The sequence below is a fragment of the Cicer arietinum genome, chromosome 4 (assembly GCF_000331145.2).
Source record: "Cicer arietinum cultivar CDC Frontier isolate Library 1 chromosome 4, Cicar.CDCFrontier_v2.0, whole genome shotgun sequence".
Taxonomy (NCBI): domain Eukaryota; kingdom Viridiplantae; phylum Streptophyta; class Magnoliopsida; order Fabales; family Fabaceae; genus Cicer; species Cicer arietinum.
Genome location: NC_021163.2, coordinates 59645414 through 59659492, shown reverse-complemented (window position 1 = coordinate 59659492; position 14079 = coordinate 59645414). Strand labels below are relative to the sequence as shown.

The window sequence follows — 14079 nt, the reverse complement described above, 5'->3', positions numbered from 1 at the left end:
TTTAAAGCACTATAAGACATTAAATATAAATACATTTATTTATTGGTTAAAATTTGAATTATAATGGGTTACGGTGTATAAAATACATTTGGTGTACTTTAATTTATTAATAAATAGCAAAATCACCATATATATATATATATATATATCCGGTCAGAATGAAAAACACGGTTATAAATTTCTAATAATTTTTCACAACTGACTAGTCATATATTTCTAATAACTTATTAGTTTTTAATTATAGCGAGCTACGATAAGTTAAATATATTTTTATCGATTTAAAAGATAAGATTAAGTTTTATACTATTACGTTGTAGAAAAAATCCCATTCATACAATTGAATAACACTTAGTATCGCTTAGTTAAATTAATTCTTAAAATATCTCCGCAAATATTTGTTATTTAAGTTATTACTATAGGCCTCTTAAAAATAATTTACATCAATAATATATACAAAAAGTTGAGGGCACCCGTTGGATGAAAGTGAAAATTTGTATAAACAATGTTACTTTGAACGCATCTTAATGATATCAAATTATGATAAATTAATTTTTAATTCAAAAGTAAATTTTATAATACATGTTCTTAATGACGTGTAAGTGTATCCAAATTTTAGACCAATGTTTTGTAATATACATTTAATGTTACTTTGCTTTAATGAATCAATCCAGACATTATATTGAACAATAAGGATGCAAGAGAGGATTTGATGGTTCTGATGGAGAAACAAAAGCACTGCTCTTTCAACACACACAACATCTAACCTTCATGTGTCATCAATAATATATAATCATACTATATATTTTCTTTCATCAAAATTGAATTTCTGTACAAAACTAATAATAGGCTGAATTATTATTCAATCTACATATTAACAAGCTCAATATGAGCAAAAAATAATATGCATCTACACTACTTTCACACATTCAAAGAGTGTCCCAAAATTCCCCTTCCCTTTAAAAATATGACCAAGAGCATCATGACCAATTTTCCATATTGCAACTAAGGACAGTGATGCAGCTTAATCTAGGTGGGAGAAGATGATGTTGCAAGTTAATCCTGAGAAGTGGCAGAATATTCAAAAAGAAGACGATTGGTTGACGAAGATTGTAGGAGCACCCGCAGACGACTTGTAAGCAAATAGCTCAAGGTCCCCTGGATCGCCATTTCGGACTCCTTCATTTGCCTAACTATTGTAGCCTGGAAGTAAAATAATTGCTTCAATAGATATTTATAAACTAGTACAAGAGAGAGACAGTAGAAAAAAGCATTTTAAAAATGATTGACACAGGTTCTTCAATAAATATCTGAAAAAGGATTTGGTATTTCACTAGATAACAGATAATAGATAATAGATGCTTCTATATGATGTCGTAACATCTAACAACTACATGATCTGTTCTGGTTTATAATGTCTGCTCCATGAAAACCAAACATCCCAATATAAAATGACAAAGCAACACCCACTTGCCAGAAAAATATAATGACAAAGAACATGTACCACAATATTAAGGTTTTTTTACTTTCTGAAAACATATTTTATTTTCATTTTCTAAAATATGTATTCATTTTAACTTGCTATTAAGAAGATAATAGTAGACTTTTGAAGTGAACCACGGTGGAGAGAAAATGAAATGCTAGTTAGCGATGATGCATTTCCGGAAATAACAAAACTCGTTCTTTTGACATTTTCCTTGTTTCTAGAAATGCAGACAATTTTTAACTTTTAAAGTCTCTTATTTCTGTTAGCGTGTAAAATTAACACATTTTAAATAATGAAAATATAAAACGTTTTACAAAGTAAACAGCCTCTTATATTTGGAAAAATTCACAAAAATAATAGCTTACAAAAAGTACTTGGTATAAGGATGATTAGGCAAGTTAACCATTTTTAAGCAACAAAAAGGCATACAAATGCATCACTATAATTACTGACATCCCAACTATGTTAGTACTTCAAAAACCACCACACTAGGTGAGTTAATCACTAATCTTGTTAACAATGTTTTAAAAGAGGTTAACAAAATAATCAATTTGTGGGCATAAAAATTCCTTATTTGGCAATCTGAATAAGGATGTATAAATTGCCACAAGTCAATTGAAATTAGTAGCAACATCCGTCTCTGAGAATCAAAGTTTTTGTTACTAGTATTTTTTAATATTATTACCTGAAGACGTTTACCGAGTTGGACTTCAACTTCTGTACCAAACGATATATTACTGGTTAGTGACTTTAGAGGATCTGCAGTAGGATCAACAGAAACCAAACTAGGAATCTGAGGTGCATACACTACCCTCCACCTAGCTTGGCCAAACTCTCCCTTCCCTTCTATTCGTGGCATCAACTTTTTAAGAGTCGCAGTTGCAAGCTTCTCAAATGCCAGTTGACCATTGCCTTCCAATATGGATTCTGCCAATTGACTCTCAAACCTTCTGGCAGCCTGCATAGATGAAAACAATTAATAGGAAAGTCCTGCTCGAATATCATATCATGAAGGCAATTTAGTTTCACCGATGAAACTATTATCTAGCTTGACACTAAAATTATTCAGAAATTTTTATATCCAGCAGCAGATGGAGATTTTGGAACATATTGAATCTGTTAAAATCTACATAATGTCATTTTATATTTTATTTTTGGTTTGTGCTTGAGATAAACACTTCAGTGTGAAATAGACGGTATTTTCTTAATGTCATCCAGCCCGTTTAGTTGTTCTTGCTTGACAATAACAGCATAAGTACATTTGATTACAGGACTAAAAATTTAGACTTCTGAGCTCCAAATTGTAGCACAGGCATATATTTTACCTCGGTAGGTGAGAGTGCATCCTGTTCCACAGAGCGAGTCGAGGTCACCACAAGTTTGTCCTGCCAATTGCTGGATCTACCTTGGATTCTAAATTGCCACTCAGATCCAACCAAAACCAAATCTAGCATTGGATCTAGTCCATACTCAGGCTCAAATTTTGCAACATTTAAATGCTCTCTTTTTAACCTCACCTGCATTTGAAAATGAATTGTATCAAACTACACAATGGATTATAGAAAACATACAAGCCAAACTATAGCAAAATTAGCCTAGAAAAAACCAAAGCTTATACTCTCTTCAGAATGAAATATAAGCAAAAATAGTAGCTAAAAAATTGATGTATCTGGTTAAAAATTAAGATCAGATACATTAACATTTCAGTTACCCTTTTTGCTTATATTTCATTCTAAAGTAGTACAATTTATGCGAGTTGCAGAGTTATTAAACATTACACAAACCTGGGTGGCAACTAGATCGACTTCACCGTTCTCAAATGCCAGTATGCCTCTAGGTTTTATCCATTTGGGATGAGCCAGACCATTCAACTCAAGCTCTCCACTGACAGCAAAATTGAGAATCAAAGGATAAACTATCTTCAACTCCGGTCCAAGGACAAGCTTCAAATCATTAAGGCAGATTTCTATGTTTGGTTTAATCTGTACTTGCTCCATCTCATTTTCAACCTGAGTTGACTTATTAACTGCCACCATTGGTTTTTTAGAAAGAAAAGAGATCACAAAATACACTAATGGACATTGTGAAAATATAAAAAAAGAGAGATCATAAGATAAACTGATAGATCAGTAAAGCAATACCAGAGCCAGGGGATTGAGAAGTTTTGGCCTTTGAAGGAGATTCTGCACTGAAAAATCGTGAAACGTATCTCGAAGCAAAAACTTGACTAACACCACCAGAAGGAAGCATGGACTGATTCGATGGGAATCTGTCAGAAGCAGGAGCACCACCTCTATCATGTGGCAAATATGCCTCTCCGTGACTTAGTTTGATATTCCCAGATATGTTTGGTTGCAATATTGAACCAGTTATTTGCATCTGAGAATCAACCTGACCACTGACAAAAGTAGAAAGTGTGTTTTAAAAGAATCATGTATAGGGAAATAAAGGATGCAGTTCCAAAAATCAATAATAAATATTTAGTGGTTATATTATCAACCACTTTATATCCACAAATAAGTCAACATTAACTTGAGAAATCTTCAACAGAAGTTAAGAAAGCAACCTTAATATTTTTTGTGCGCGCACTTCCAAAATTTCACATTTCAATTCTATCTTGTCATCGGGAGCTGCTTCGCTAGTTCTGAGTGGTAGGTTACCTTTAACAAGAAGCTTTCCTCTTCTGCTTACCCTACCCTCTAGTGATGTGATGCATAACCTGTTTGATTTCACATTAACAGTTCCACCAAAGTTGGTTAATGGCTTTCGGAACACAGGTGAAGAAATAGATGCCCTGTGGAAAGAGGCGCGTCCATTAAGCACTGGTTGATCAACTGTACCTCTGACCTATTAAGCACACCATATGACGAGACTTAGAGAAGAAAAAAACATCAAATATGTGAGAATATTTATAGTGATTTCACCAACCTCAAGCATGACATCAGCATTGCCATGAAGCCAATTGGCATGAGGAGATAAAGCTGTTACCAAAGTCATTCCCCCATCTTTTATATCAGCGTCAATCCGGACTTCTCCAACATCTAAAATTTGCCAATTTAAACCTTTAAGGCTTTCTGCTAATTGAGTATTCCAACCATCTTCATTTTTATCTCTAGAAACTTTTTTGTCGCTGACATCATCGGTTGCCCCTCTGTTCTTCTCCTTCACCCAATCAGGAACCCAAGTAGTCCGACTCTTATCTGATTCTACATCTTCCGGTGATGTGTTATTTTGGACAAAAGCAACAGGAATGCTACCTTGAATAAGTACATGGCCATTTTGGGTTATAGGTTCAAATTTTGAATTGAATAGAAAACGACTGGTTGGGGTTAGAGAAGCAACAACTTCCGCTCGTCCAAGATCAATGCCACCAATGGCACCATCGAGGAGCCTTACTTGCACATCGCATTCTGGTTTTGCTAAACTTCCTCTGAGATCACCTTCCATATGCAATATACCCCTAATTGGTGCCAACAATTGCCGCAGAGAATGAACAACATCTGTTGCTGTAGATTCAAAGATCTGAAATACAGTGGGGACCAGACTAACAGGAAAGTTTAATACAGCAAAATGGAGGTTGCTTTTAGGCCCTAACAATGTTCCATCTGCATGGATGGTTGCATTATCCTTCTGGATGAAAATTTTCTCCAGGTGCATACCATCATCATTACTATAAGCACCAACTGCCACAATACGCTGAGTTTTGTAGTCTCCCCACTCCCAGTCCTCCCCGTGAAAGTCAAACTCGGCCTGAAATGACAGAATAAGAAAGTCAATATTCAAAAATAGATTATTCATGGACCTACAAAGAATATAAAATCTAATTTTTTACCAAAGTGTCTCCATTTCCTCCACCACTAGCATCAAGAGATCCATGCCAATGACCTTTGAATTCAGATAAACCGGGCAGGGTTAAATCCTCAAGAACAACATCATTTGATGGAGCATGAAGCCCCCTCATTTTCTGCATGGTGTGCGTAACATTATCAGACGAAAAAAACAAATTTGAACTTTTGAAACACATTTTACTAGTTAATTAATGTTATATATATAAATAATTACAAATGCACTTCATGTTTGAGTAATAAGATATAGTGATTCTCTGACAATACCTCAAGCAATTGTTGAAGGCTTTCAGAATATACTCCCACTGACTGCAAACTTTGAAGGAAGAAATCCTGCATACATGGCGCATAGCAACATACATTATCATGGTTAATTATGAATATATGCAACATCAACTAGCTGCTTTAAGATGGTTAATTATGAATATATGTAACATTCCAAGACATGAATAATGATGCAACCTTAGATCTTGAATGAACAGCAGGATCCATACTTCGAGAAAGAAGTCTCGCAAGAGGAAGCATCTCGGCAACCTCTGCCCTGCGAACTTCAAGTTTCATTCTCCACCTGCCCATTGAGGATATAGCAGTACCAACATGACCAGACATTAGCCTTTTAAAAAGGCCACCTCCTCCATCAATAGGATTACGATCTCGAGTGCCAGGCAAAACGTATTCACCTTGAAGTTCATAATAACTGTAGTTTTGTTGCAAAACAGTTTTTTCAATAGTGATCTGAACAATGCATCAACTGACAATCAGTACTAGACAAACACATCATTAACAGCTTCAAAGCATTGGCTTCATTAAATTGTATTATTATCCATCCAATGTAATCAAGAAAAGATCTTTAATGGCTTGATGTTGGAAACTTAGGCTCCGTTTGAGAGTTTGGAAGGGAGGGGAGGACTTTGGAAAGAGGGGAGGTAAGAAAAAGTGAGAGAAATCATCCACCTTATTTGAGAGAGCGTTTTTGTATAGAATGAGAAGGGGATGCATATGACTAATGTATTTTTAATTTTAAGATTATTATAAAGAAATGAAAAGGATTTGAAGAATTTATCTAAGCCTCACAAAATCCTTCTCCAATACATTTTTTGAGTTCCCCCAATTTATGAGGGTTTTGTAATAGGAAGAAAATTGTTAGCAATCACTGAAGAGATACTGTTGAAGATTTAATGTTCTGAGTGAAATTATAAACAGAAGAAGAAAAAAAGACTAACAGAACTCTGGTCAGCTAACGGACTTCGTCATTTAATTCCCAGGATAGCTAAAAGTAAACACATGCAATTCAAATTCAGTTGAAAAAAAAAATAATAAGATGATTTTATGCACTCACAACATCTCCACTCCATCTAACCGCCACATCTAGCGCTTCACCAAGCACACCACTGAATTTAGGCCGAAGTACAGATAGGACTCCATGTCCTCTTCTCTTTTGAAGATTAAGTTGCAATTCTGCCTGAAAGCAAAGAAGCTACCAGTTAAATCACCATATATTATTTCCATGACATGACCAGTAAACAATATCCACATTACCATTCAGAAGGTTTGAAAAGAAAAAAGGAAGGACAAAGACGAGGGAAAGCAACGAAGTTATAGTTGATAGAAAATGCCAAATCTGCACAGTAGAATTTTAGGAACTCAATTTTATTTACCTGCCCATCACTGTAAATGTATATCAATGTACTTTAAGTTAGAGATATTAGTTTCTTGACCTTCTTCTATTAGTTTAAGGTTTCGGCATAGTTGGTCCCTAAAATAGCATCATAGCCACTGTTTTGTTTATATATTAAGCCTAAATGATTTTGTCTTTAAGTCCTCTGCAATGAATTGGAGATGTCCAAGTCCCAACGGCAGCCGGGATGAGCAATGCCATATGCAACTTGTTTATCAGTGCAAGCATTACCTTCCCTAAAAATATGATAAACTAAAAAGCTCATCCACTGTGTAAAAAAGATGCAGTTTCTCCAACGATTCCTGAGACGCCAAGGCATTGAATCTGGGTTGGACTAACTTTGTAACGATCTAAGTGTGTGTAGAGGGGAACAGCAAAAAACAGGGATGATAAGGAAAAATGTAAAAAAATAAGCCAATATGCCTTACTCTCTGTACAGTCCCCCGAAGAGAAGCAAGCTCCAACTCATCAAGTGGAAAATGGCGTACCTGCAAGAAAGAAATCAGAGATTTTCAATACAAAATCTGGTTCCTATACAAAAAAAAAAAAAAAAACTAAATTATACAAGCAAAGAAACAAACAGGTCTAGATTAAAATACTAAGCCCAAAATTTAAATTTAGTTACCTCCAAGTTAGCAGAATGAAATGGTTGAAAACAAACGTTTGCCCTCAATTGCCCTTTCTGAAGAGAAAGAGACAACAGTTTTCCAGTTTGAAGACCATCTTCGTTACTGGGCTGTAGTGGCCCAACAAACTCCACAGCAAGACTTTCATCAGGCCTACCAGAGGCATCCAACTGTGTTCCAAGATTAATTGGAAGTTACAAAAACTGTATATATTCAAACAGACAAATAATCTGAAATTTTCTAACAGAAGCAGAGCTAAAATTTGATGACATAACCATGCCAACTTCAAAATAAAAACTTTTAAATGACAAATTGGGTGCTGTTGGAAAGTATGTTAATAATGTCTAGATGTATTATACAAGTTAAAAAGACTCATGTGATTAAGGTAATTAAGGTAACTGCAGTTATGTGTTATTATTATTTCATAAGAGAAAATAACCCCGTAGACATCACCAAGACTTTTGTAGGTTAAAGGGATCAGCTAGCAAATATCTTTGGGGACATAGGATAAGTATATGTGTAACAACTGGATGCAAATGATATATATGATAAAGCTTGCGGTGAGTATTGATTGTAATTATTATTTATATTTGTTCTTTCATTTTCCATTCCTTTCTATGTTTCCATGATTAAACCACTAAAGCTCAGGCATTTCGATTCTACTCTTCGTCTATACATTTGTACAGTCTTCTTGTGAATAATACATGTTAGAATATTAGAAAATATCTTATAATATCTATTATACTATATTATATTAGAGTATCTTGAGTTATTTTCTAGGATCAATTTATAATCATAGAGATATCTTAGAATATCTCTCATTATTATTATGATTTATTCCTGATTTAGGATTGAGTCTATGTTTCTCTATAAATAGAGATTAGTATTGAATCTTTTGTAATCAAGTTAGCATAAAGCTCTTATCAATAATATTCAAACCCTAATTATTTTCTCTTCTCCTTTTCTCTAAAATCCCACAACTTCAACATGGTATCTAGAGACTATTTCGATCCTCCTTGAACAATTTTGCCTCTATTCCGCTGCCAAGTTCCCAACAGTTAGGGAATATAATCATAGTTTCTCTTTTCTAGCATGATCATTCCTTTTTGTGACTGCTGTCACTTTCGCCCACAATCGTCGCGGCTGCCCCGTCTGCTACCGTCACTGTTTCCAGCGACTTTTCCGGCAAACGACCACTCCATCAGCTTCGCCTCTTCCAGATTGGCCTACACCTCAAAGCGCACCACAGAAAGCCACCGAACGCGTCTCACCGTCCACCGCAAGTCAGTTCCACGCGCCGCCTCTCTTCACTGCGCGTGACGGCGCGTCCGACGGCCGTTTTAAACGCAGCCTTTTTTGTTGAACTAACCTCAACCTCACGGTCTCAGATCTGCCCTTACTTTTCAATTTTGATCAACGAAAATATGTATTATTGTTCAAACAACTGTTATCTCTCCTGTTTTGGACGCATTTTCTCACTCCGTTGATCGATCATGGTTTCGTTTCATTAGAGTCGTGCTGCTTCTTCTTTGGTGTTTGTCATGCAATTTAGTTCTTACTAATAGATTATAACAGTGGCTTCTATTCCCACCGACGATCATTCTGGCGGTGTTCATTTTTCTACAGATGAATCATATTAGTGATGACTTCTTTTTCCATTGATGCTCATTTTGACAATGTCTTTTATTTTCATGACTCACACTTTAGCATGGCAATTTGTCTCAAATGCACTGGCTCCATCTTTGTCCCAGATGTATTGGCCTTGTCTTTCTCTCTTTGAAGCACGTCTCTCTGATATTATTGGTTTGAAGCTTCCAAATGCAGTTTTTTAGAAGGATGGACTTTGCTTTGTTCAATTGCTTGCCATGAATTTCTCTCATGTTGATGATCATTCTGGCTATCTGACTAGGCTGTATTTAGAGCAATTCTCTCCTACTTCACCTACATCCCTGAGTTGCCTTTCCATCTTTCTTTTATTCTTTTGCGGAGCAAAACATTGTTTTTTTGTAACAAGCTAAAGCTTAGTAAGTTTTAGCTTGAGGGGGAGTGTTAGAATATTAGAAAATATCTTATAATATCTATTATATTATATTAGAGTATCTTGAGTTATTTCCTAGGATCAATTTATAATCATAGAGATATCTTAGAATATCTCTCATTATTATTATGATTTATTCCTAATTTAGGATTGAGTCTATATTTCTCTATAGAGATTAGTATTGAATCTTTTGTAATCAAGTTAGCATAAAGCTCTTATCAATAATATTCAAACCCTAATTATTTTCTCTTTCCTTTTCTCTAAAATTCCACAACTTCAACAATATACAAAACAAATATTCAGACTCAAGTCTACATCCATGCAAAAATCATAAAGGGAAGCAAAGTCCAGGAAAAGGGTAGCATGCCCATTCACCATGTGGTAGATCAAACTTGATAGAAGAGTTTGATCCTGATAGTTAATTATGTTTTACTTTCTCTTTATTTCCTTGAATGATTTAGTTTACTAAGATGCAGTAGATTCATAGCTGAGATCTTTCTCAAATCCCAAGTTATGGGGATTCCTTGTTTTTTTGGTCTATTGAGGATTCCTTTTTCATTTACAGCTTATATCTGTATAATTATCTATGTGGGTCTATATGTGTGTGTCCATGAGTGCATCATCAAATGATAAAAAAATCATAAATTTCCTGAACAGATATTTCTGTGTCACCTTGATACGCTCAGGAGAAACTGTCAACAACCCAGACAACTGAGGTGCAAGCATCAATTGATTCAGTTTAAGACCAGAGATTGAAACATCACCAACAAGACTATCTGAGACTCCTTTCTCCGACGTTGGCACATGTTGCTTGTTTATCTCACAATTTTGTTCGGTAATACTGCCACTAGGTTTTAAAACCTTCCCCTGAAACTTGATCCTTCCAGTTGCTTTCAGATGCAAAGGCCTTGGAGAATCCATAGTATATGCAGAAACCAAACTAAAGAATTCAAACCCACGCATACGTAAATCCATCTCAACTCCATCAATAGTAAATGGAATGGCTCTTGGTGAATTGAACTCTCCTTTTTTAAGAGATAAATCATCAGGATATGATGTTTGAACCCTTGTATGCAGATCAAATGCAGCTGAAGCAGAATTTACAGTAATAAACTCATGTGAGATTATGATATCTCCTCGAGCATCGCCAAAAGAACCTTCTGCTGTAGGTGCAGTCCATTTTATATCAAACCGTCTGCATTAAAATTGGAAAAATTCCATGAAGGAAAAAGTATTGTCAGGGCGAGAAAAGACATTCAGAATAACATTGGCATAAGAAGTTCTCAATTTCCACAAGGTCCAAAGGCAACAACTTTACTATTACCCCAAGGGGGCGTCGCCTTCCCGTAAAAATGTTATAGAAAGCAAAAAAATATTGCTTAATCTTGGTCATTGAGAACTAATAATTATCAAAAAACTGAAGAGAGGTTCATCTTACGGTTTTAAAAGAGACCCCGACATTTTTGTTTCTCCATTTAATACCCCTAATTTGAGAGGCATCTGATGATAATAACTTGGTATGTAACGAAGCACGATGTTATCAAAGGCCAAACTCCCAGATAAATTCACATCTATTGCTGTCTCATCAACCTCGCCCTGAGAACAAAATAAGTATACGTTAGTAGGTGTGGGACAATAATTCTAGAGAGAAATGGTTTCTTTTTCTTTGGGAAAGTAATAGGACCAGATATTCACACACCTAAATTATTTTTATCCAAATGGATGAAACCTTCTAATTTCCATATTTGTGAGTGTGAGAATCAGAATCTTTCCATGTGTGAGTATCACTTCATTGTGTCAAATGGCATGCATTTTAAAGTTGATGAAGAGGATTAAATTAGTACCCTTAGAAAAATGGAAACTGACAGAAAATGCAAAATTTTGGTGATAAATCTATTTCCCCCTAAAAATAGTTTAAAGAGTGAGTGTACATAATGCTGACTCCACATACATGACTATGCTAATGCGCTTCCAAGTACCATAAAGTCAAAAAAGAAATGAAAAAAGAAAAATGCAAACTATGGATTATGCCTTAACTAAACAAAAAAGACAGGCTTTCAAACAGGCAACTGTATACCTCTGGGCATATCCATGCATTCCCAGCCCCTCGAATTTCACCGCCGTCTATAAGACATGCCCTAATTCCATATAAATCAGCAACCTGCAATATGCATAGTAAGTGTTACCATAACATCACACTAGTTGCTACTTTGAACCAGACAATCGTAAACTACTGTCCCTGTCAACTTACACAGTTATCAGTGTTGAAAGTGAAATTGGCAGATACATATGAAAATGGAATGCGGTCAAATGCTGCCAGTGCACCAGCTTCCTTACTCACAGAAAGTGCGTCTGATGCTACAGATGCAGGGGTGTCAATCTGTGAAGAAGAGAACGTCCTAGAAACCATTCCAGTGCCAACAAATACTGGACTGTCCAGCGGGCCTTGACAATTGAATAGAGCAGTTACTGATCCAGCTAACTATAGCCAACAATCATGGGAAAAGAAATGAGAAATAAAGGGCATGGATAAGGTAATATAATTTCCTTGTTAAAGAAAGGAAAGAAATTTCAATTGATTTCAGGGGTATTTTCCACGACTTCCAAAATTTTAAAATTTTAATTTTTTTATATTTATTAAATCATAAATAGCTTAGCCAGTTTGTCGTATTTGATTTCCAAATTCTCGCTCATCAGCTGTGGATATCAGATTTATGGACCGACACACACAATGTAAATGTTAAACACCTGTACATGTTTTAAAGTAGCCTTAGAAAACTCAGTAGACATGATGTGCTCCAAAGTTATTGATAAATGGTAATACCCAATTATTGTTAAAGTGTCGTAACAGTCCAACATTAGTTGCATTTTCAATTATTGTAATGTAATTTATTAGTTGTCATAGATTGAGCATTATTTTACTAAAGTAATATTTAGCCTAGTCTATACTAGTATATCATAATGCTGTGCACAGTGTCAGATTATTCAGAAACAATATTTAGATTTTACTCATGCAAGTTCTAGTTTGTTTGAAAATTTAAAGTATTAAAATTAAGAGTGGTAAACAAATGTACCGGGAATAAGAGTGGTCTCATTTTAAAAGTTCTCATCAAAGCATTCACTTCTACAGCAGGAACCTGGTAGTTCAATCATAAAAACATATTAAAGTACAGATAAAAAAGAATCCCAGAAATCTGTCATAAAACTGAATCACTGCAAAGAATCTTTTAGTAACAGATTTCTCGCCTGTTGCGTGATTTTAAGTATAAGTTCAATATAGTTAGCTTATTCACATTTGGATCCTACCACTGTTATTATCAGTTACAAAAGCTGTTTCGCTAGTCTGTTATAACTGTATCAGAATCACAAAAATTCAATCACATACTGTATAAATAGTGATAGGAATAGGCCAAAGCCTATTATTAGAAATGTATATAAGAGGGGAAATAGGAAGGTTTGGATGAAGCCTTCCTAATTGTAACACATGTCTAATAAGCTTGGCTTAGGCAGTTAGGAGTTTGTTAGGCAGTTAAGAGTTTGTTAGGCAGTTAGGAGTTTGTTCTATAAAAGGAAAGTAAGTGAGAATGAGAGAGTTAGTTGGGAGTTAGTTGTAACCACTGGTTGAGGAACCAGGACTAGATCGAGGGATCTATTGTATCATCTTCTATATTCATTCAATTCAATAAAGTGAGAGTTACTATTCCTAACAGAATCATATTGGTTCTGGTTAGGTATTGTTCATTGATTCAATTCAGCTTAGTCATAAATACCAGTGGTTCTATCACTGGTATCAGAGCACCGATCTAGGTGCCCTGAGGAAGTGGAACCACCATACGAGCGTTGCTACAATCGTCTATGGTTTTTACCAGAAGCATGGCAACCAGAAACGAAGACAACGGGAACAATGAGTTCGAGGAATTGAGGAAAGATCGTGAAATATTGAAGATGCGAATGGAGCTCCATGAAGCTCGAATGAAAAAATCAGAAGATCTGTTAGCTGTGATAGCGAGCAAATTAGGGGTGAATCAAGAAAGAAACTCGTTTGATGAGGGGAGTGAGAACGAGAACGAAGGTGAAAGTCATAGGCAGAACGCGAATCCATGTCGATGGAGAAAGTTAGAAATTCCTATTTTTGCTGGAGATGATGCTTATGGGTGGGTTCAGAAATTAGAGAGATATTTTGCACTCAGAGGAGTGACGCCAGAAGAGAAGATGCAAGCTACGATGATTTCGTTAGAAGGCAAAGCTCTTAGTTGGTATCAATGGTGGGAAGGTTACTCCCCTAATCCAACGTGGGAAAGCTTCAAGATTGCGGTGGTAAGACGCTTCCAACCTTCTATGATTCAAAATCCGTTCGAATTATTACTTTCCTTGAAACAAAACAATAGTGTTGAAGAGTATGTTGAATT

General features: G+C 35.4%; 1 protein-coding gene across 2 annotated transcripts in view; it reads right to left on the bottom strand.

Annotated features, from left to right (window-relative positions):
• Nucleotides 1-771: 771 nt before the first annotated feature.
• LOC101500108 (protein TIC236, chloroplastic-like) overlaps nucleotides 772-14079 on the bottom strand; it is a 27284-nt gene continuing 13976 nt past the window's right edge. For both annotated transcript variants that reach the window (XM_012715229.3, XM_073367716.1), the window contains 18 exons: nucleotides 12745-12807; nucleotides 11922-12152; nucleotides 11748-11831; nucleotides 11109-11266; nucleotides 10343-10865; nucleotides 7632-7802; nucleotides 7435-7494; nucleotides 6668-6790; nucleotides 5791-6063; nucleotides 5596-5661; nucleotides 5316-5447; nucleotides 4412-5233; nucleotides 4050-4330; nucleotides 3625-3881; nucleotides 3268-3509; nucleotides 2809-3000; nucleotides 2169-2441; nucleotides 772-1200 (listed from right to left, as the gene is read on the bottom strand). In XM_012715229.3, coding sequence (XP_012570683.1) covers nucleotides 1054-1200; nucleotides 2169-2441; nucleotides 2809-3000; nucleotides 3268-3509; nucleotides 3625-3881; nucleotides 4050-4330; nucleotides 4412-5233; nucleotides 5316-5447; nucleotides 5596-5661; nucleotides 5791-6063; nucleotides 6668-6790; nucleotides 7435-7494; nucleotides 7632-7802; nucleotides 10343-10865; nucleotides 11109-11266; nucleotides 11748-11831; nucleotides 11922-12152; nucleotides 12745-12807 — 4098 coding nt within the window. In that variant the 3' untranslated portion in view covers nucleotides 772-1053. The remainder of the gene's footprint in view (nucleotides 1201-2168; nucleotides 2442-2808; nucleotides 3001-3267; nucleotides 3510-3624; nucleotides 3882-4049; nucleotides 4331-4411; nucleotides 5234-5315; nucleotides 5448-5595; nucleotides 5662-5790; nucleotides 6064-6667; nucleotides 6791-7434; nucleotides 7495-7631; nucleotides 7803-10342; nucleotides 10866-11108; nucleotides 11267-11747; nucleotides 11832-11921; nucleotides 12153-12744; nucleotides 12808-14079) is intronic.